General features: G+C 34.6%; 2 protein-coding genes across 3 annotated transcripts in view; one reads left to right on the forward strand and one right to left on the reverse strand.

Annotated features, from left to right (window-relative positions):
• mbo (nuclear pore complex protein Nup88) overlaps nucleotides 1-18,201 on the forward strand; it is a 65,026-nt gene extending 46,825 nt beyond the window's left edge. Inside the window, exons 2-13 of the mRNA XM_089076395.1 lie at nucleotides 623-792; nucleotides 13,163-13,276; nucleotides 13,676-13,862; nucleotides 14,430-14,530; nucleotides 14,804-14,996; nucleotides 15,216-15,376; nucleotides 15,594-15,670; nucleotides 16,002-16,246; nucleotides 16,656-16,766; nucleotides 16,971-17,197; nucleotides 17,636-17,884; nucleotides 18,017-18,201. Of these exons, the coding sequence (XP_088932521.1) occupies nucleotides 623-792; nucleotides 13,163-13,276; nucleotides 13,676-13,862; nucleotides 14,430-14,530; nucleotides 14,804-14,996; nucleotides 15,216-15,376; nucleotides 15,594-15,670; nucleotides 16,002-16,246; nucleotides 16,656-16,766; nucleotides 16,971-17,197; nucleotides 17,636-17,884; nucleotides 18,017-18,098 (1,917 nt within the window). The 3' untranslated portion in view covers nucleotides 18,099-18,201. The remainder of the gene's footprint in view (nucleotides 1-622; nucleotides 793-13,162; nucleotides 13,277-13,675; nucleotides 13,863-14,429; nucleotides 14,531-14,803; nucleotides 14,997-15,215; nucleotides 15,377-15,593; nucleotides 15,671-16,001; nucleotides 16,247-16,655; nucleotides 16,767-16,970; nucleotides 17,198-17,635; nucleotides 17,885-18,016) is intronic.
• Nucleotides 18,202-18,354: 153 nt separating this feature from the next.
• Nucleotides 18,355-23,643, reverse strand: LOC105422582 (FK506-binding protein 15). 2 transcript variants are annotated; one of them, XM_011632004.3, is made up of 13 exons: nucleotides 23,441-23,643; nucleotides 22,412-22,613; nucleotides 21,653-21,817; nucleotides 21,006-21,525; nucleotides 20,729-20,935; nucleotides 20,583-20,618; nucleotides 20,329-20,508; nucleotides 20,053-20,232; nucleotides 19,780-19,996; nucleotides 19,446-19,681; nucleotides 19,238-19,372; nucleotides 18,955-19,149; nucleotides 18,355-18,893 (listed from the first exon to the last, which is right to left on the reverse strand). In XM_011632004.3, the coding sequence occupies exons 2-13, from the start codon at nucleotides 22,489-22,491 to the stop codon at nucleotides 18,810-18,812; spliced, it is 2,235 nt and encodes a 744-aa protein (XP_011630306.2). In that variant the 5' UTR covers nucleotides 22,492-22,613; nucleotides 23,441-23,643; the 3' UTR covers nucleotides 18,355-18,809. The 2 variants fall into 2 exon arrangements, with proteins under 2 accessions (XP_011630306.2, XP_011630305.2); XM_011632003.3 differs by lacking the exon at nucleotides 23,441-23,643 and adding an exon at nucleotides 22,760-22,973.
• Between the last annotated feature and the right edge of the window lie 2 nt (nucleotides 23,644-23,645).

Consider the following 23,645-nt stretch of genomic DNA (forward strand, 5'->3'; position numbering starts at 1 on the left):
TTTAATCGATAGACGATGCGCGTCTCGGGAGGCGGAAGAGACAGTGGGATGGGTAGATATCTCGCGGGTAGACAGGCGGGAGGGACCGGAAAAAAAGAAAGAGAGAAAGGGTCCCAAAGAGAAAGAGGCGCGCGATCGAGCGAGGAATCCTGCGGCGTGCTTACTGGCTCGTGTAATAATGAATTTATACCCCGCGCAAGAGCGCTTTCGGGATCGGCGACATACCACTTTTCTTTCTCGCTTCGCCTGCCTTCTTAAAATTTTAATTAATGAAAACGCGGTCGTAGCTGATGAGATCTTTGGCTCGGAGGGTCTTTATCTTATGGATGCGCGAATACGCATTACTGTTACGAAAATGTGATTCCAGCTGCGACAAAATCTCTCAATCTTACGTGCATTTTTCTCTCGCTTTTATACTTTTCTTAAAGACTATTTCTTCATTCTGTATCGCATTGTCTCTTTATATTAGGCGACTGAAATTTGGTGCGAAGCTTAGGAATTTTAGCTTTAATTTTTTATATTTTAATAATGAAATTATAAGTAATATATTATTTAGACTATGAAACAATACAATACAATGTATTAATACTCACGATTATTAATATTTTTTTATTATTTATAGTCGCTACAACCGACGGATCCGCCAATATTTGAGGTCACGAATGTACTAATAAACGAGACAGCAACGCAACTAGCGCTATGGGGCAAGTTGGGCATTGCTCTCATGGAATTACCCAAACGATGGGGCAAAGATGCTGTTTATGAAGGTGGCAAAAAAGAAATTCTTTGCACGTGAGTACATGTCAATCTTAAAAATTTCTATATTACTTGTATGAAAAACTTGTATGAAAAACTTATAAATCTTATATATTATAAGTAATAAAAAAATTTACTTGCTTAAAAATATAAACAACATGAAAAATAAAATTTTAATACGGATAATCATGCTGCAACAGTTAACGTAAATAAACAATGATTTATTAATGAAATATATAGTCTCAGAATATTTTGAGATTTTTGTTAAACATAACAATTTCGTTAAAATATGTATGTTATAGTGTGTCAATTTTCTAACCGAGACAAAGTAATTGAATTAACGACACTGAGAAACAACGTCTAATGTCGACGATCTCATTGGTATCGCTACCAACATTGATTCCGGATCCGCAGTCAGGAAAAAAACGCATACCAAGAGAAAGTCTGACCGTAAAAACGGAGATAAGGTTAGCGGCGGATAATAAATCGCGCTATCTGCCTTCCTTCCTCCGCGCCGTCGCCGCGTCTCCCGTAGGCGTCCTAATATCCTGTAATTAAGAGGGTGTTACGGTGACGCCCGGGGAACCCCTTCGGCCTCCCTCTTATGGAATTAAGGTGGCTTTACTCGGTTAGTTTTCAAAAGTTCCGGGGGGCCGGAAAGCACCGCTGAATACTAACCGCCTCATCAACGACACATGCCACCCGAGACTACTGTCTCGCGTAACATTACTCGGTAGTGTGTGCCGTCGCCGCCCCCGGTTCCGTTTGCGTTCCGACCCCCCGACCTCCGTAATCTTTCGGGCGATTAGAACGTCGCGCAATTACGGGCGCCGTTGAAGATTACGCTCGCTCGAGCGCTCGCTGGATCACGATGCAGTCGATCGTCGTCGATCAGTACTTCGAATATCATTCTCTCAGATCCATGCATTCCGTAATACGTTGTGCTAACACCTTGTTCATTAATAAGATTATAATTTTATATAATATTTTTAGATTTCATAATAGAATTAAAAGATTTGAAAATATATCTAAAATAATTCCAACGTATTATCGATTTTAAGCAAAATAAATTTTTCAAGTCTTTTAAAGCATCATAATACGGAGTATCACGAAATATTTCAGTCTCAGTGATAAAAGTAGATATCACGTAAATCTAAAACTCGCCTCTGAATTAAGTAGTAATTAATAGCGAAATACGATGACTCTTAATCCGGTGGTATAAACGCGAAAAGGGTAACCGGCTCGTTTTAAGTCGTCCCACGCATTATAATTTCATAATAAGCTGAATTCAAAATAAATGCAGGTACCTTCCCTGACTTCCTGCTAATTCGTAATTCCGAACTTTTTCCGGAAGCGAACGAACCGCTTATTTCTCCAGAGGGAGAAAGAGAATGAGAGCAATGCGAAAGAGGAGGAGGTAGCGAGAGAAGGGAAAATCAAGGCAGAGAGGAACAACCGACCGCTGCTAAACAAACTGGCCAGATTAAGAGCGGCGTTTGCGCTAAAGTTTTTTCGTCGTTTCACTTAGGCGATTTTGCTCGGCCTTCCGAGTTCGAGTGAATTTATTAAGAACATACATAGAGCGTACATTTATGCAATTCACCGCGCGAAAAATCGCGCGAAGCAGCTTCTGAGTGAGTTGCGGTCATTAGAACGAATCTCGGGGATTTAATGTCTGCCATCTTCCAGCCGGCTTAAATAAGGCTAAATGAAGTTTATGCGTTATTGCCGGCAAAACTTCCGGTAAACCCGGCCGGCGTGGCCTTGCCAATGGCCTAAAGCTCCGAGCGCATCATCATCTCGCGAGTTCAAGATACATGATGCGAAAATCAAACTGCTAATCTAAAGAAATGTCTCGCACAAGAAAATTGAAGATAGTTACAACGAAAATACTATTTTAACTTCAAAAATTATTTATTTGTATGTTGAGAAAGTAATTCACAAGAGTTTCATTTTTTGACTCAGCAGACTTGATTTAGATCATTCTCTTCCAGAACGTCAGAATGATCGAAGAGATTAAAGATGCAAAAGGCAACTTTCGATAGGACACTCGATGTCCTCATCGTCCTCATCCTGAAGCCGAATAACAGGTCCCGCAGCTTGCCACCCGCGACGAGCGGAGAGGATGGGCTTCGGATTAAGCAAATGGCGGCAATAATAGTGATTATTCGGATTATGATATCAGAGCGCGAAGTGGGTTCGCTTGGACTTACTGGCAGCCACTAACTGCCGCGCCGCCAAATCCTGACTTCAAGACACCGGATTAAAACTATTACCACTTCGCGGCACCCCTTCGGTCTCGCTCCATTTCATTCCTCCTTTTTGCTCTTCCTGACGGACCGCGTGTCTCTCTCATCTTTGGGAAACTTTTTTGCTCTCCTTGGATGTTTTAAACGTTTTCGTTCAAAAATCTCACAACCATGTTTGCGAACTAAACTAAAAAGACATATCGACATTAATGTGCTAATATCGGATTAATAGATTTCTTTACGAGTTTATGATATAAAGCAATTATCTCTATCTATTTTTATCATGTAGATATACTATTTATTCTGCAAAAAATTGATTGAAATATAATACAGATCATTTAATTTACCAGTTGAAAAGTCATAAATTAAAAATTAATAAATTATTTATTATCGCATAGTTATTATCAACTAAAATATTTTATGAAATGTTATACTGGTGGTATAAATCATAGCTCTAAATTTTATAATACTCTTTTGACACATTGTCCGGTTATTTATATTATTTATATCCAATATGACCAATTACATTTTTAACTATTGATATCTAATGATCTTAATAATACTCGAAGATTCCTTTTATGAGTCAAAGCTTCTATAAAAATAAAACTTTTTAATCTGATTTTTTTCCATATTGCAGAATCGACGATACTCTCACAATGAAAATGAAATAGTCACTTTATTGCAAAATGAGATAACAAAGTTTTCAAAAATCGTATCACTTTATAAGTGTGTTAGATGTATTCATGAAGCAATAAATAACGACAGTTTAGCCGCGGTTTATAACGGTTTGTTCTCCACCCCCGAAGCAACGGCAATACTCCCCGCGGATAATCACTATAGGAAGTAAGTACAATTCCTACCGTATAATGCGGTCATGGTGTGGGTGAGTCACGCTACACCGTCGCGAGTCCCGGTATTAATTCGACAACGAATTGCGAAAGCGGCGCCATTCCGCGTAGTACCGTAAGATCGTTGCCTCTTGGTTGGCTCGCGCGGCTAATTATTGTTTTAAGGATTACCGTTATGTGTTTATTATGCGACCTAGAGGACCTTGCTCTACCCTACCTTCCTCCCACCACCCCTTACCTGCCTTAATATTCGGTAGATTTCAGCTTCTCGGGAAACGGTAGGAGAAATCTACGCTGTTTCTTCCCTCCCACTCGCCTCTTTCCTCCCATCGTCCTCCCCCTCCCCCTTCTTCTCTTCCACGAAAAGTCAGCCTACGTTTATGAATAATTCTCACCTCTTATAACCCTTCCACCTCCTCTGCCTCAACCTTTACCCAATCCACTCGCCAGCACCGCGAATGCCTCACCCTTGGAATATTCGCCTCGTAAACCCCTAATGCCGGCTCTTCATCTGCGAGCTCCCAGATTCTGAACTCCGCGAAACAGGCGAATCGCCGTAGCGCTCGCAGCAAGAAACGGAAAGTAGATAATGGACACGTGTAATTATACCACAAGCTTTCCCGGCTAATGATCTTATTAAAGATTTGCTCTCATAACAAATACGATTATTGCTCTAAAAAAAATGTGAAATATAATTATCACGTATATATATGATTCAGGGTGAAGCAATAATTAATAAAATTTTTTTCAAGTTTCAACAAAATTGCAATATTTGTTTTATAGTCTCGTCACCGATTAGCTAATGAGATGACAAAACATTTCAATACTCACTTCTGCTGCTTTTAATCTATCGGAATATAAAAATGTATCGGAATATAAAAAAAAAAGGAATTATTGTGCATAACACGATGAAGCACCAACTCACGTTTATAATCGAGATTTATTACTCCAATCATCTTTACGATGCGTCGGTATTTAACAAGCGATAAAAATGCAGGCTCCGCCGATATCGCTCCGCGTGAATTGAATTTATATTTTTTTAGATCGAACAAAAAATGCGGAATCACATTGCATTTGGAAAAAATATTTGTCTGGGCGTGATGCGCACGTAATGTTTATGGCGGCGAAAGAGTATGGATGTGTACATGCCGGCGACGGTATTTTATATCTTTCACATATGACCACGCATTCCTCAAAATTTATATTAAAAACCATCGTATCGCGAGTCACTGTTTGCACGATGTAACTGCCAGATTGCAATTTTACCACGGCCGAAAAATATTCAGTTTTATGTTGTACTTCGAATCGCCACGTCGACAGTCATACTTATTCGAAAGTTAAATGATTAATTTTTTTTTAGATTGAACATCTAATTTTTGCAATAATTTGAGGAAAATTGCATAATAAATATCCAAAGAATAAATAAATTTAAAGACTTAAATATAGGCTCTATCAATAAATAAAGGCTAAATAGTCAGATTAAATCTGAGTAGATAAACTACTCGTCATGTCAAATCGGCTAAGTGAAAAAAAACTTCGATAATGACATACATGTTACAAAAACTACAGTTGCAGCTTATATATACAGAATGTCCCAAAATATATTATTTAATAAAATCTGAGTGTACCAAAGCAGAAAAATTAACCATTATACATTGTATTATTTTTTGTTACTCTCTAGTTTGATCCACATTCAAACTGTGGTGTGTGAGTGACCATCTGATTTAAGCTGTCACATAGAGTTATCGTTTAAGCAGCTATATGAGTGTTGAAAAAAGTCATAATATTTATTAAACACACGTATTTTGATATTCGTTTGTAAAACGCTTCGAGTCGAAAGACAAACAATAAAGAAGATAGATTTACGAGGCATCATAAAGCTCGCGGGCTAATCTGTCACGCGTGCAAGCTCATTTATTTCCGAACGTGGAAATTTCACGGGCGCGTTACAGAAACGGTCAATCGGCATGCTAGAGAGAGAGAGTGTGTGTTCCTCGAGCATATGTTGAACGTGCTACGGAATATTTCACCCACGGGTTAAATCTCATCCCCTTCCTCTGTCTCTCCCTCTCTCTTTCACGCAAACGCGCGAGGATCGTTCTCCTATCTGACTCGGACCGCTGGACTCTAGAGGGGAAAGGGGCCACGCGCGTTTATTTAAAAAATGATTTAACCTAATGGTTTTACATATGTAATCCCGATATAAACCCGAGGCTAATCTCGGGTAGCCACACGCGGTGCTACGCACACACACACGTACGCCCGTATGCATGACGCGCGAGGAGAGAAACAGAGAGAGAGAGAGAGAGAGAGAGAGAGAGAGAGAGAGAGAGAGAGAGAGAGAGAGAGAGAGTGTCGCGTCTCCAACACACAACGTCCTCCGTGCATCCCTCACTTCAAATCTACCCTCGTTTTTTCTTCTTTTTTTCGATGAGCAAGCACTAACGAAAATCACCGGCTTGCCAACAGCAGCGCGGTTGTTTTCGGCGGTGAGCGAGGGATCCACAGGAGAAGGACGGGAGGGATTGTTTACGGAGGCCGAACATAGGGTCGCGCTATATTCGCGCGCGGGGATGATTTAGATGGTTCCCGATGATATCCGCGCCTTTTGAAAAATGTCGGCACGCCGAGGAAAAAGCGTATAAGCCGTTTTACGGTTTACGTGTGTCGCGCTTTATCAGGCCGGCGCGGCCTGAAACTTTATTGCTGGCCGAACGATATTTCTCGTCGAATCAGCATTAACGAAAGAGTTGAATTACGAGAGGTCGCACGGAATTAAAAAGCTTGCAGTGTCGTGCTTATATAATCGGACGGCATTTTGTTCGCGATAAGAGAGAAAATATTCGTTTATCTACCGCGCGTCGTCTTTATATATTTCAGTATTTCTTTATAACATTAATGCATTCTTTTATCGAAGAGATCAATAATTGACACATAAATCATCAACATTGAGTAATTTCGATTATTGATTCTCAAATAACAAAAAATGCGATGCGATTTTCAAACGTAGTCTGTAATAATCTTTCTAATCTTTATGAGACTTCTCAGACATATCTTATTGATAAGTGCAATAATATGTTTTTTTTAAAGAAACGTTGAAAAATAAAATTTTATTTGTACTTTTCTTATATCTGTACACACAAGTTTCTTCTGGCAGTATAGAAAATTATTTCGCATGTGATATTCGATCTCCATTCGTTCATCACGGTAATTGTTCATACACTTGGCATAATCTCGTTTACCAGCGTTCCCACTTTTGTCTAATCAAAGAATTCTGAGCGTCGCGCTGCAGCAGGAAATTTAAATACGCGAGACGTGTTTCAACTGCCGTCATCGTCATCGTCGTCGTCGTCATCGTCGTCGTCGTCATCGTCGTCGTCGTCATCGTCGTCGTCATCGTCGTCGCGTAACGAAATAAAAGCCAGCAGCGAGCGAGAGAGAGAGAGAGAGAGAGAGAGAGAGAGAGAGAGAGAGAGAGAGAGACATCTGTCGGTTCTTTTAATTACAGCGTACGTGTGTTAGCCACGGGCACGGTCCGGGGATGTCCAGGCACTCCTGTTCTCGCACTCCACACTCAGTATCCTTTGTTTGCCGTTTTCCGTCGTGGCCACGTCGCTCACCTACGCCCGTTTCGTCCGTTTCCAGCGGCGCGTTTCATGTCCAGAGACACACGCTTGCGTGACACAAAGTCGATATCACGATCTGATTCCTCCATCCTCTTCAGCTTTAGAAAAAATAATCGAGCTTGTTAATCCATTAAGCTGTGTAGCTTTATTTTATGAAATGGGAAGTTCTAAGATCAGCTTTAAAGATAGAAATGTATTTATTAAAAGAAATGATTAGCGCGACTAATTAATCCCGTCATGAAGGATTGACACATTGCCCGAGTTTTTACTTAAAATGAAATTCTATTGTATCTCTATTTTTCTATTAGCGTTTTAAATATGAATGTTTGTATATCTAATGTACATTACTTAATTATTTGTAATAATTAAATTTTTTAAATAAATTTTCCCTTATATTCCATTTGCTGGCGTATAAAATTTTCGAATCGATATCAAGTCGTCAGTTACATCACAACGACCAAATTTCTCCATGTAGGTGCTCTTTCGCACGGTGCACCTCTCCCTAACCTCGCTTAACCGCTTTCAAACGATATTTATGACTCGCGCTTATTACACATTGCCTAATTACCCCGCGCCAAGTGCGATATCCCACTGGCATGTATACCGCCACGAAATACTCAACGAGGCTCGACACCCTCATCATCGGGGCGAATACGGCGCACTATCTACGGGGATAAGTGCCAGCGAAGATCGAGAACCGGAACGTGTCGGACGGAGCAACCGGGAAGCCAACCGGGTACCAGGCGATGGCAGGGCGATGGAGATGCGCGACGCTGCCTGGGCGCGCCGCGGCGTCGAGAATTAACGGGCTTAGTTGCCGACGCAGGTGTCGTCGGGAAGGCGAAGGCAAGCGAGAGTCAGGATGAATTACGATGGGAGCGTCAGCCAGCGCCAGGAGTACGTCGGTCGTTATATTTTGCGCAACATCCCGATTTTATGGGCCGCCCCTCGCGCCCTCGGACGAGCAGGGCGTCCCCCGTCCTCTTTCGGGATGAGAGAACGCGAACTTCCGTTGTGTTACGCGACTGCCGCTATAACCGATAGATGGAATAGAGACTGGCTCGAGAAGAACAAGACTCAAAAGTAAATTTGGTTAATTACGATAAGAAATCTCTGCACGATCTCCGTTCCATATTATTTAGCATTAAATGCTAAACATTTTATGATATTAAACTAGCGTCATATTAATTATTTTTAATTCAAAATTTTAATAAAAGATTTTATTTTTTATTTTATTTTTGCCAAGTATTTTAAAATGCGTTTGCAAATTTTTATGTCTTAATCTTTAGATCTAAAGATTAAATAAATTGCATTTTGACATATTCGACATGTTGATCCACTTATACTTTATATATTTAAGAGTATTGAAGTTGATCAATTTTATGACAAATCGTAATCAGAATCGTAATCGTATGATCGTCGTCAGTTTCTCATCAAGCTCCTTTGATAGCACGAGGCTATATGTCCTTCGAGCCTGCGTCACGAGCAGGCGGGTTAACGAGTAATGTCTAATCTATGCATCCGCTTATCATAATGGCCCTCGTTATATCGTGAGCATGGCCCGGTAGACTCGGAAACTCCCGCCAAACCCCGCTGTCAACCAACCCCTTAGTCTTAGCCGCCCCTTTCTCACGCGCCTTGCTTCCGCAAGGATATAATAAAAATATTCCGAGTAACTGAACGATATTATGCGATATTATGTTACGAGCTCTGCTCGCCGAGTAGAATTAAGCGGTTGAACGTTGTCTCCGCAGGGGTTCGAAACGCACAATTGCCATAAAGAGCGCACGCCGACGTAAAAGCCATGTGGCAGCCCGTTGTGTCGATCAAAGATTATCAGAATACTGCCTAAAACGAAATATAAACATGTTAAAAATTGAAATGCATCTTGAAGCGAGAGGAAAAAGAATTTGCTCGACTTTCAGAATCTGCAACATTACATAATTTTAGCTTCTTCCTTTTTTTATTTTGTCCGTCAATTGAATAGAATGAGAATTTAATTGTTGGAGTTACTGGATAAAAATATTTAAATATCAATCAGCAAACATACGATGTGCATATTTATAAAAGTTATAAGCGCATACAATTACACTAAAAATTATTTGAACCAATTTATCTTGGTATGTACAATGTATATATCAAAATTGCTAAATTCTCCCTAGACCTCGCATAAATTCTCGATACAAATCGTTGTAATTTTGTGTCCTCAGGCGGGTTGAAATTCCGGTTCGCGAGAATAATGACAATCTCGCGAGAAACAAGCGCGGCGTGGGAAGCCGGCCGAACCGGCTCGGCCGGCATTCTATTAAGCTAAAATCAGGGCTCGCAGCGCGGGCTCGCAGCGTCGCTCTAAATTATTATAACGCGAGGAGATCCGCGTACCTTCGCGGACAATGAAAGGTACACCGTAACGTCGCGACGTTTGTTTTGTCGGCCTCGGCGCGGCCGCCGCCCGCTCGCGCTCCGCGCACAGCGATGCTCTCTCGCCTACATTTCGTATATTTTATTATTACTCTCGCACTTTCCACGGCTGGACACGGTAACGTTGGCGAGGGGGTTGACGGCGGTGGTTAGCCCGTGGCCGTTATTAATGTCCGCGGCATGCCAGAAAAAGCGAGCAAAAGACCCCGCGCCCGGAGAGAAAAAGACAGTGGGCATCGGGTATCACCGGCACACAACGTTCTCCGGGATATACACCCCGTTAGTACATACGTCCCGCGCAGAACGGCGACACGGCCACCAGCACAAGCGCCAGGAGTTCTTAATAATTGATAAAAATGTACGCACGCACTGTGATAAAGAGAACGGGAGAGTGAGAGTGGGAGAGAGATAGAAACATAGAGGAGATAGAGGTGAGAGGGGGACAGGGGATAAAAAAAGAGCCAGACACGCGCGGTGGGGGTGATGGTAGTGGCGGTTGGTGGTGGGTGACTCTCACCCTCGTGACTCCAACCCTGCTGTGTCCGCCCGACTCGCCACCGTTTCGTTGACAAAGGCATACGCAACGATTTATTCGCACTTTTCACCGCGACCTCTCCCGGGAATTTTTCTTCGTTCTGTCACAATTTCGGAATTATCAGAATTTATGCCTACCCCTTCGCGCGCGTGGCCATGCGCGCTCGCGCGCGTATTCTGATAGGTATTAAGCTGTCTTGATTACCGCAATGGTTTCCCGCGGAGATGCTCCGCGTTCGATGGCGTTGAATATTCCTAAATAAAATGAATGGCAACAGGACCAACGCATTTAAGGGCGCTCGCAACCCCCGTTGTGTATTCGATATTCGTTGACGCTGCCACTGAAAAAAGATTCGAAGAGAGCGTATCATAAATATTCATTTTTTGATCATTTATATTAAATAAAATAGGTATATTATTATCTGAGATCTTAATATCGTATATTTTTTTTTACGAAAGATACTGTGCGATAAATGTAAATAAAATTAAATTAACACATTTTAGAAAGTTAACTTTCCATCTCCAGATTTATTTCTATTAGAATATGACTTTTATATATTTGTTTAAAAATCCCAAATTGAAAATTGAGAAAGTCGACAGAAAACTTATCCAGTTTCTAAAGTTGATACAATTTTAAAATAAAGAAAAAAATTTCAATTTTTAGACTTTTATTTCACTCTTCATATCTTGGACTTTTGTTTTGGACAGAGACTTAAATAAGTCGAGAAATCAATTTATTTTAAAATCAGAGTATACGTGAAATACTGCTTTATTGAAGCAATAAAGGAAAGATATCAAAGCAATATGCGAAGCTTAAAAATCTGGGTATCGATAAAAACATTTAATAAAGCACAAATTCCTTGTCCCGCGTGTGCTACTGGATCCGGGCACCACTATTGCGATTTACCGGAAAATTTTCGTCGAAAACAAAAGAATAAAAAAGACCGCGCAGCTGCTCGAATCTAATTAAGAAATTCTTACACGGCAGTACCGCGCATTCTGCCACACCCTCATGTCCCAGCCCCTTACCTCTCTCTTTCTTCCTCTTCCCCCTCCCTCCTCTCCTCTCTTTCTTCCAAAGGCACGTCTAGAAAAATTAAAAATAATTTTCCTACGTAAACGTATTAACCCCAGTGGCGGTGGACGGGCTTTTTGCGCTGCGCTTTTCTCGCAATTTGTACAAAGAACGGCACAGACCTGACTTCAAAGTAGATCTTACACGGTGTCGTATCATTTTATTTCAGGAACTTCCCTGCGTATTACTCATTATTGTGTTTAAGTCACTGCCGCTTCCGTCGCAGCCACCGACGCAGCTCGTCTACCCTCATTTAAGATTCCAAGACGAATTTCGTAATTTTTTTTCATAAATGGGCGAATTAAATAATAACGCGCACGTAGAGCGCAAACGATTATGAACTCTCTACGCATCGGGATTATGATTAAACAAAGCGTAGTTGTCTTTTGAAAAAAAGACCTACAGGTAGCTACTCAATCATTAGAAAAATTCAGATGATATACACAATGAATGAAGTTTATATATTATACTAACGAATTAATTAACTTCCTGTTAATTTGATAAATCATTTTTATAACATTTATAAATGTATGATATTTCCTTGTAAATATAATTTATTAATAAGTTCCTTATTTAAAACAATTAAAACAATCTATCTATATTATCTATAATTACACTTATTAATTATGAAACGTTTTAATAATCATTTTATTATTAGCATTCTTATATTTTTTATGTTAAATCTTATTTTTATTATATTACATTTTTTCTTTTATTAATAAATTATTCATATTAGAGTAAATCGTAGTTTTATCTCCACGTAGAAATTATAATTTTCAAAGACTAATAGATTTGCAGGATTTAATATTACATCTTTAATAAAAAAATGTTTGTAAAATATATATGTATTGAGAAAAAATAACTTCTGGAGAGATTTTGTAAAAATGAAATGGAAACCCTAGATACGAAGACGAAGAGAATCTATTCATTAATTTGAATATATTTCCTCGGAATCAAATAATTATTGTTATCTTTGGATAATTTGTAAGCTTGACTCTTGGTTTGTTGGTCATCGATCAGAAGACGCCAACAAACGAGAGATAAGCGACGGGTATTTTCCCTACTCTTTTCATCTTTTCTTTCTCGACAATAAATCTCGGGGAAAAACCTATCTGGATTTTCCGCTCGTTCTTTCGACGCTCAACCTAAAAATTCATTAGATTATAAAGCCATTAATGCTTATCCACGCGGCCGAATGCGCTTCTCTTTGCTTAGACGCGAGTCCAGCTTGGATCGATGTCTCACATTCATGGAAATTCATTTATGCTCTTCTTTTACTTATACATAAAGGATTATAATTAACGTGTATGCTTTAATAATATTTTTAATCAATATTTTTAATAACATAATGCTTTACATTATGTATCACGTATTATATATTAAATATTACACATATATATAAAATCTAATATTTTTATGTCTTATGTTTTTCTTTAGCATTATTTAATCACTTGCGAAAAATAATTGAGTTTTGCGTAATATAATTAAGAGATTCCAGATATTATATGCTTGATGTTCTTTTGTTTCAAATCTAAATCCAATTATCGTTCCTGTAAAATAACGAAATTATATAATTTAATTTATGACTTTGGAGCAAAAAAAAATTGAAATGCATATTGCATTTTGTTATTTATATTCTTTTTTTGATTACAGAAATCATAACTTTGGTGATTTCGGGGCAACCACGGAGATTCAACGAGTACGATGGCATCCGGGTTCTACGAATGACTCTCACTTATTAGTTTTAACATCTGAAAATTCTTTCCGGTAATTAAGAAAAAATTATATAATTGTCTGCGAAATAATACGACTGAAAATCTCTGTTTCTTGTATAATTATTATTTATTAGTATAAGTTATCGAAATCTTTCAGTCAATCGAACATCTATACTTATATCTGTATATAACATTTTAAATATTTCAGCTACGAGAGAAACATTCTCTCGATGGTTGCCATTATAATTACAAAAAACTGCGAAACTTTGGAAAAACAGCGTGACGTAACTCAAACTCGCGTTCTTTAACTCCTCGTGTTAGACGGGGCTTAAAAGTACGAGAAACGTTTATACAAAACTAAACTTTAGAGGGCTTTACACGGCGCGCCTTTAGAGCGTCTTTAAGAAATGTCGTCGGACTGACCTTAAGCTGCACTTAACTTTGCCCGCAGCTTATACGAGTGCGAACTGGGCGATGCACCGAGCCTCGTAAAATGCTGGAAGGTCGGCCGTGCGCCATCGAGCTCGCCTTCGAAGATCCCGGACTTCACGTCTCTCGGCGAAACTGCCGTGGACTTCGATTTCGCTACTCCTACCCTGAAGAAACCGGAAATATTCACCGATAAGAGCATCAACGAGGTACGAATTGCTGGACTTCGGTGATTCCACAATCTCGCGAATTCAGAATAGCATATTCCCTCTCTAGAATTCTTGTTTTTATATGTTATTATAATATAGTTCTCTAAAATATTTGTTTTATGTAGACTTTAATTGACGTTTATCTTTTAATGATCTTTTCTAATTGTTGTTTAATTATTTGCATTATTTAATAATTTTTATAGCAACGAATTTGCAAATACAAAATACTACGTTATTTTCCTTCTGAAACTCTTGTCTTTGTGACATTTAAAATTTTTTATCTAATAATTTAATACAGCATAAATGAAGGATCCAAGATTTACTGTTTAATATTTAAATCTCTAAATTCAATGTTTATTTATTGAGCAAATTGTGCCTTTAAAATCAATGAATGTTTTCCTTTTTCTTCCTTCGTATAGATGAATTAATTTAAGAACATATAAAAGCAAATTTCTTCCTTTAATTTTTTGACAAAATAAATTGATTTTAATTTGTCGCCGATAAATATTTTTTTCTTATATTTTTATATTAATAACAATACTATGAAATATTTCTAATAACTTTTAGATAAAAGAAATGATAGACTGGAATCAAATTGAATGGCCGATTTTGGTGCTCCGTGGGAACGGAGAAGTGCTGATCGTTCGTGGAAACGTCTTATCGGAGAAGTATGAACAAAATATTTTTATAAATCAAAAAAGATTAAACAATAAAAGTATAGTTTTCAAGTAGAAACAAAAGCATAACTGTTTATGCTAGTGAAAATAATTCTAGAATTGTTAGGATTTTATAATGTAGGTTGAAATGTTTAATTTTTATAGAAGAATGTACACTGTAAACGATCTTAGAATTTTTTTCATTAGCATAAGCAATTACATTTCTTTTCGAAAACTATGATTTTAACTGTATTCGAAAACTGTGATTTTAACTGTTGTCAACAGCTATGAGAATCCAGTGGTACTAGGCTCGCTGTCCATGTATCCGTCGACTGACGATAATTACGGGATAGATTCATGCTCTATCATGTGCCTGCAAACTACCCCGCCGATAGTGGTCATCGCCATGTGCACTGGAAAGATTTATCACGCGATACTGTTGCGCGAAATATCGAATGACGACGATGACGACAGAAAGGTATAGCATATAATAAATATCGCACAAAGCTATATATATATATATATATATATATATATATATATATATATTCTACGTGTAATAATATCACGCGGAATCTTTTGTTGCTCTTCGCATATTGAAAAGTAGCAAAAGATTCGGTTGAAGAGATAAATTTATAAAAATAACTATTTAAGAAAAAGAAAAATAACGATATCTGTTTTCTCTTGTTTTCGCTAGACTTGGTCGCAATACGGTTCAAACTATAGTCTTCATACACCGGACGATGCACTTTACGTTTATGAATGCGTCGAATTGGAATTAGGTCTCCTCTTTACAGATGATGATAAAAAATATAATTGTCCTATTCATCTTCATTGCGATAAGGGCAACAAATCGAGGTAATAATTGTAACAAATAAATTTATCTATGGAATGTTTTAAAACTGTGATTTTCATCCTATATCAGTCAGAGCTCAATTAACCATCAATTAAAAATCGATTCTTTTCTTTTCTCTTTTTTTTTCTTTATGACAAAGACAGCAATACTTTGAAAACTGTATCACATCAACTATTGATTGAACATTGAAATTGATTTATTGATATTTATTTTTATTAGATATTTTTGCTCCCACAATGCTGGGATTCATATGGTCAGTGTACCGATGGTTTCTCAACTGGAGGAATTTGTGAATGGTAAATAGATTCATACTATTAAGAAAGAAGAATATACAAAGAAAATTAATATCTACTACTTTTATTATAAAAATATACAAATTTTTACGTATGCGAATTTAAATAAATTATCTTAACTTTTTATTTTTTTATATGATAATTAAACAATTATTTCTTTAGTTTTACAATTATTTCTTTTTTCTTATAAGAAAAAATTTAAATGAACATAAAGAAAATAAGATAAAAATAAAGTGATCAATTTTGCTTCTAAATTTTTATTAAATATTTTTTTCTTGTATAATAATATTTAATAATATTTTCGTTTAATAAACAAAAAATTTTATTTTTTTAGATAATACTGGTAATTATTTACCATCTTTATTAAACCAGTCAATTTTACAATATCTGTTTTCCACGAGAACCAAACACACGAACGTAGATGAAGCTACTCCGATACTCGGTTTTGGTCTTCTTCAAGAACCTTGTGTTTTAATCGCATTGCTGCATACAGGCGTCGTTATCGATCTCTCAGTTATAGATTTATATTATCTCCCAAAAATCGAACAATTAGAACCTGTCATCAATACTACAAGAAAGGTAGTAAATATTATCATCATTATATTATAATAGTTGGTCAGTACTTTCATGTTAAGATTTCTATATATAGGAAACTTCTATATATAGAAAAACATTGAAATCGACAGAGATTCGAACTTAGAATCTTTTTGTTTATGAATTATGACTTTAGTCTGCATGACCACGACAGTTTCCCACAATAGTTATTTCCGAATCCTATCAATTACTTAATCTTACGACTTTTATATTTCTACATATATTTTTCATTTTGATTTCGTTTTTGTTTTAAATTGTCTTAAATTTTTATTTGTCTTAAAGTGTTCATATTTCACGTAATCTTTTTTGAGATGAAATAAAAGTATTATTAGCATAGACACTAATTGTTTGTGAGAATATTAATAGAGAAGAAAATATGTATTGTTAATTTAAGGTGAATAAGGAACCATTTGATACATATATAAAAAAATTATTGAGACGCGAAGTATCACAACCAATAACTAAAATAGGATCTCGCTCGATGTCCTTAAGTGAATCTCTAGAGGTAAGCCTAAATATTAATGCTGAACATTATATGAAATAATTAAAATAATTGTCTTATAAAAATTACTACAAGTTTTTAACTATTTCTATATACAATATACATTCTGTATACAGTAGAAAAGAAATATGTAAAAGAACTATGTAAAAGAATTCTAATTCAATAATATAATTGGGAATTATGTAATGATTTCTTTTCTAATTTCAGTTATTATACCATGCCACAAATATCTTTCGCACTCAGCACTTTGTCCGACATGACAAAGTCCGAGAAGAAATCAGTAAGAAAGTGCGTGCTTTGAAAGCTTTGAAAAGTCATTTGTTAAAAGAACTCGATACTTTGATGGAAACGAAAAAAGAATTGCGATATACTGCTGAACATTTAGCCGAGCGATACGAAGATATCAATGATAAACAAAAAGAATTGGCACGCAGGTAAGTGTAATTATTAAATTATGAAAGAAGTTGTAAATCTTTTGTTTAATTTCTACTTTAAAAATCGTGTTTGCTTTTTAAAATGATTTATTGTTATTATTGTTTGAAGCTTTTGTTTTTCAAGAAAGATATAAGTATCATAATTTGAATATATCTACTTAAAATTAAATTTATATTTTGCAAACTGCTTCTATCAAGATAAAATATTTTCGCACTTAAAATTAATATTATATATATGTTTGATAGAAACGACTAGTTCAGTACTAAGCCGCCTACCAATTGTTTAATTACTTCAGCAATATTCAAGTATTATTTTATAAATTTATAGTGTTATTCAATTCATTTTAAGTAAATAAAAATATAACATTATTCTTTATCATTGAGAAATATCATTGAGAAGAAATAGAAAGCAAAATCTAAATTATATTATGTTTTCAGAGCAGAAGAAGTTTTAAGATTGGTAAATTATAAGGAACCTTCGATGACAGCTATTGAGCGAGCAGAAGCAGAAGAATTAAAGAAAATGGATATGAAAATACACGATATGAAAATTCGACTTGAACAGCTCAAGAAAAAATCTACTCAGCAGATTGTGCATGCAAATGGTACTGAGTCTGATGAGAAGAGGAAACAAATCGTTTTTTCGCACAGTCAAGAGGAAGCAACAAAAGAAAATCTTGGTCAAATGTATGTACAATTGTAAATAATATAAAATCTTGAATTTTATAAAAACAAATTGATAGCATATTAACTTAGTATAATATTATCGTTATGTATTATCTCAGTATACATATAACATATATTTTTTTTCTTTTACAGGGCAAAAAATATAAAGAATTTGGTAGATCAAGTAAAACAGATTAAAGCAGAAATCAGTCTTTCATATATTAGCAAACAATAATAACAAATATATCTATAGCTATTATTATCTATTTCTAAGTTACAATTAATAATGTTGTATCTTATTTTAAATTTGTGTATAATAAAAGATTTTATTTATTGTATATTTGATTATTTTATTTTTTGTATCTTATATACTATTAAAATTTCTAATTAATGATATAAATTATTTATTCTTCTTAAGTTTAATCATTTTAAACAAAATGAATATATCAAAATAACACATCATGTATCACATAACAAATATTTTTATAATAAAAATATCTTTATTAAGTTTTAAAATGTACAAAAAAATTTCTTTATTCGTCGATTTATTGAAACATACAATAATTAGAATATGTACATTAGATGTATATAGATATGTAGACAGATCTGAATACTTAGTACAATCGAAAAAGAGATAATTTTATAACGTAAAATAAGTAAAATGATAGGCCTTTTTTTTAAAAAGTACTTTGAAAAGTACTTTGAAAGTTAATCGAGTATTCGAGCGTTCATTCAATTGATATTTAACATAATTGTTTTTATTATATCTTATATATGATTAATATATGGTATATATATTTATTTATTATCAGGACTAATTCTTAAGTTCTCAGTTGACTTTTGAGATAAACAAATGAATTTGTGTATAATATTAAAAATATAAAATATTTTGTTATATAATTTTCTATTATAATTTTTTGTAATATGAAATAATGACAAAAATCAACTAATCACTCTCACTATCAACTTCATTGATGCCCTCAAGAACAGGTGGAACAGGTGGTGGTTCATTGTGGAATACAGGCATAATCTAGAATGAAAAAAAAGGAAAATTTTTTGTAGAAATATTTTTTTAAAGTAATGCTTATTACCATAGTAAATCTTGAAGTTTCAGTATGTTTTATTAAGATATCATTATCACTATCTGGATTTAATATTGGCTTCTCGATATGTTTTTCAGTTTGTTGATGATCAACAGTCTTAACGATAGAGTTCACATCTTTACTCGTGTTAGATTCTTTTTCCTCTTCATCAGAATCTTCGTATAGTACTTGCAAGGTAATATGCTAAACATAAAATTTTTAATTAAAATGAATGTAAATTTTACATTAGAACGCATAACATCATGATAAATATTATATTTATATGTCTTACCTTTATTGTATTTGCAATAGTTGATTTTACATAATCAAAAGATAATTCAGAGCGTGATTCATCCGCAAATTTTTCAGATAATGTATGATATGTTTTATTCATTATTTGTTTAATTTCTTTATTCTTTTTCTCAATCTACAAAATAAATGAATAATATATCAAATTTATGAAGAAATGCAAGATATGCAATTAAAAAATTGATCATTACATCTTTCTGTCTAGAAGATGTCGTATTGGTTTGGAAAACATGTTCTCTATGACACGTAGAAAGTCTATCTTCTAAACTGATGTTTTCTTCTTTATACTGTGCAATTGTATTTTTAGCCACTTCTAAAGCTTCTTTGGTTTTTTTCAACTCATCATTTGTATTGGTTACTCTTGCTTCCAATTCCTGGAGCTTCTTACTCAGATTTTCATTACTTTCCAACAGTAATTCTTTTTCCTCTATAATAACAAAGTTTAATTCAATAATTATTAAATCTATTAATTATATTTTAATATTATTGTTACTTAAATATTATTACATCTCAAATGATCGTCACCTTTCGATCTTCTCAAATCATTTTCTAAGGAATTTATTTTACTTTGTGCCTCCCGAATTTTTTCATCAATTGTATCTTGGTCAATATTTTTTGATAATTCATTATCCTTCGTTCCCACTTGAGATGCATTAAGAGCTAATAGCATTTTCCAAGAGGCATCCAAAGTTGCTTTATCGCTTGTAGGAGTTGTCGCATTTTGAAGCTCGAGTGCATGGAACTATTTATACCAACAATGTTATAATCAATGTATTATCTCATCTTATCTATACATACCTTATCTAATAATTTCTGAACATTGTCAGATATTTTAGATATTCCCATACGTATCTCTGCATTTGCTATTCTTGTTTCTGAAAGTAACATATTTATTCCAGGATCCAGAGTGGCTGGTACTGTACGATTTACAGTTTGTGATACAGGATACATCTGATTGTCCATTGTTACATAATGTCCCTGTAATTTTGACCACAATTACGTCGCATTAATTAATTTAATTAAATATATAAATATAAATTAATTATACAAAAAACTATATATTTTAAATCTTACAAAATATGGTGGAGTCCATTGTGGTGTTAACGAAGGTGTAACAACTAATGGCTTATAAATATTAGAATCTATAGTAGGCAGTTCAGTTCTAGACTCTGTAACTTTCTGAGCCACCTTTCTTTCATCTGATGACTCGTACAACAAATTTTTCTTTTGTGAAGTTCCTTCTGATTGTTCGATCTAATAAAATATGCAACATTTTAGCAAAATGTACATTTTGTTAACGCGAAAAAAATTTGCAAATCGTGACTAACCTTTTTGTGACGAGGAGATTTATGAGGTACGTCATCCTGAAAAGACAATATCGCTTCTTTCAGAATATGACAATGATATGTCATGGATCTTATTCGACACCTCATGAATATTACCAGAAACAATAGAAAACATTAAATATGAGCACCTCGGTATCTTCAGAGTCAGTAGTAGAAGGTAGAGGCATTTTTGGTAAAATGGATTGACCCATTTTAGCCATTCTCGAAATTATGGCTGCTTTACCGCTCGTTGAACTTTTAGATGACGGTATATTTTCTTCCTGCACTCGTATATCTGTTACCTCTATTATCAGCATAACATCTCTCTCCTTAGGAAATCCGGGACCTAAACTAATCTACATAAAACTATTTAATGCGGACAATATTGTTATGCATATAGCATTTCATAGAAATGCGATGAAATACCTGTTTGCTAGGCGGTAAAAATAAAATCCTTTTCAAACCCTTGCCACTTCCCAGAAGGATTCTCTCCCAATTCTCATCCGTCGATATCTCTACGATCATCGTCTGCGACATTGCAAAATTTATCTTGAAAGGCTGTACAATATTAGTCCCAACAAAATATTTGATACATATATTGTCCCCCTCTTTTGCGATCATATCTTTATCGCTTGGCATTAAATCCTGGTAGATTACGCTCTCGCCTCTCTCTTGTGTTGCAAAATAACGTGCTAGTCCCACTTCTGTTGCAAACTCTATGTAGCTCTCATTATTCTCGAATAAAATTGACCAATTCTCCTTGTTATTATCATAATAACTAGCATAATTATTCACTTGTACAGTGTAAACAAAGTCACGTGTCACCGTGGCGACAGATATGTACTCTTGTTTAGTCTTGTATAAAATTATCTGATATACTCTTGTTGTCATGTTACCTGTTAATGCCATACCAAGTTTTCCAATAGAAGCGTATTGACCATTTTGTCTGAAAACCAAATACATTAAAATTTTTATTGTTAATTCTTATAAAATATTATAAAGTTATACAATTATGCTTATTAATATATTGATTATAAAAAAACAATATTCTCAGCAAATTAAAATATAATTACAATTTAAAAGCATGTACAGCTTTAGCTATCAACACTTCTGTCTTAGAAGATGATACAGTTTGCTGTATGTTATATCGAGTATTACTCTTCTTGACTGCTGCTTGTTTATTGGATTGCGACTCTGGGAACTTTGATTGCAGACCGAAAATGGCAGCCAAATTAGATCTGAAAATATAAATATTTTAACATATTTTCTAATTAATAAATTATACAAAATAAAAATTTTATATATATAATATACACATATTCACAGAATTAAAAATTATAAAAACTAAATAGAATTATTTAGCAATTAATTTACAGCTAAATTAATAATTAATTAAATTAAATAGTATAAGTTATGGATTTGGTAAAATAAATCATAAAAAAGTATAAGAAATGCCAATCAAAGCCAATACAGGATCTTCTTGTATAAAAATAATATATTACATAAAAAGTGAAATTGTACAACATATGTAATTTTACTTTTTATATATTATTTTCACATACGGAGATTCTGTGTTGACTTTGATTAGCATTTCTTATACTTTTTTATGATCAACAATTAATAAAACTATAATCAAAACAACACTTATTTGTTCATTTTGGTTACATCTCGCTGTATATTTAAATAAAATAAATATAACATTTGGACTTTGGAGAGAAAAGAAAGCATAAGAAACAAATTGTGATTGAAGTAATTTGTTATCATCTGATTAAGAAGCTTATACTCGCTTCTTTCAAATTGTATTCAATAATATTTAATATGCGAGTACATACCCTCCTGAAGGTACAAAATCAGATTCATCATCATCCCGGAAGATCTTATCAAGATTTGGCAATTGATTCTGTGCGCTCATGATCACAAAAATTTATTGGATAATAGGTGGATAACAGGTTTCGATCGTGCGAACGGACTTGCCAATGTGCTGTACTGACATTTCTCCTCACGAGCATCAAATTGCGTTCATCACCTGATAATCTGATAAGCGCGCATAAGAATTATTCTAAAGATGTACAAAGTGTAGAGTAGTGTATACAATTGAATTATTGTATATTATTATTGTATTACTCTGTATGTTATTCTATTGTATATTGTATCGTTGTATACTCGTTGTAGATACATACTTAAAATAAGATAAAGATAATTATTCAATTACGCCCCCGAATCCAATATTGATGAAATTATTTCATGCGTTTATTTCATGTATTTTTGAGCGAAACTAAAGAATCTGGCAGAAAAAACATCATTCTGCTCCGCGAGACGAGATATTAACCGTTAAAATTGATAATCATTAGGTTAGAAGACATCTTTTTGTTATGCCCTATGCGCATGTGGCCATAGAATAGTCATATACGTATCAGTTATCAGTATGCAGCATATATTCATGTTTCATCAATATGACATTTTCATATCATATGCATATGAAAATCCTATATAATATACATAATGTACTACATATATTATATGATTTTCGTATGCGATATATTTCAGAAATAGGGACTCAAATTTTCTAATGTCAAGAATCATTAATTTTAATGATTAATATCTCGTTTCGCGGAGCAGAGCGACGCTTTTTTCTGCCAAATTCTTTCGTTTCGTATAAAAATATGTCAAATAAACATAATTTCGTTAATAATTTCATCGATGGAATTGAGAAATTGATTAAACTAAACAATTACTCAGATTTCTAGGCTTTATTCTAAAATTTATATATTACCAATTCCATTTTTATTTTTTCATTATATTTGTATAAGATTTTTCAATAATAGCAGTGAATTTTTTTAGTTCAATTTAATCTATTTTACCTGTATAAAGTATGTATATCATTTCTGATATATTCTCAGAATATAGCAGAAGCATCAAAACCCCAGAAAGCATCAAAACCATATTTCGTATATTTTCAAGACTCAGAATATATTACTGATGTTCATATATTCTCAGGTACTCAAAAAATTTTTCTAATATATTTATAATTCCTATAATGAATCATCTTATTATTCGGTCCATCTG

Source organism: Pogonomyrmex barbatus, unplaced genomic scaffold (genome assembly GCF_055798465.1).
Source record: "Pogonomyrmex barbatus isolate J1 unplaced genomic scaffold, ASM5579846v1 scaffold2, whole genome shotgun sequence".
NCBI classification, from domain to species: Eukaryota; Metazoa; Arthropoda; class Insecta; order Hymenoptera; family Formicidae; genus Pogonomyrmex; species Pogonomyrmex barbatus.

Bases quoted from the DNA above. Each gene is read 5' to 3' on its own strand.
- LOC105422582 (XM_011632004.3), bottom strand. From the start codon at position 22,491: ATGAGCGCACAGAATCAATTGCCAAATCTTGATAAGATCTTCCGGGAT. The intron at 21,526-21,652 runs GTAATTATATTT...TTTGGTTTTCAG, and splicing joins GCTGTACATGCTTTTAAATT to ACAAAATGGTCAATACGCTT. The intron at 19,373-19,445 runs GTAATGATCAAT...TTTATTTTGTAG, and splicing joins CATCTTCTAGACAGAAAGAT to ATTGAGAAAAAGAATAAAGA.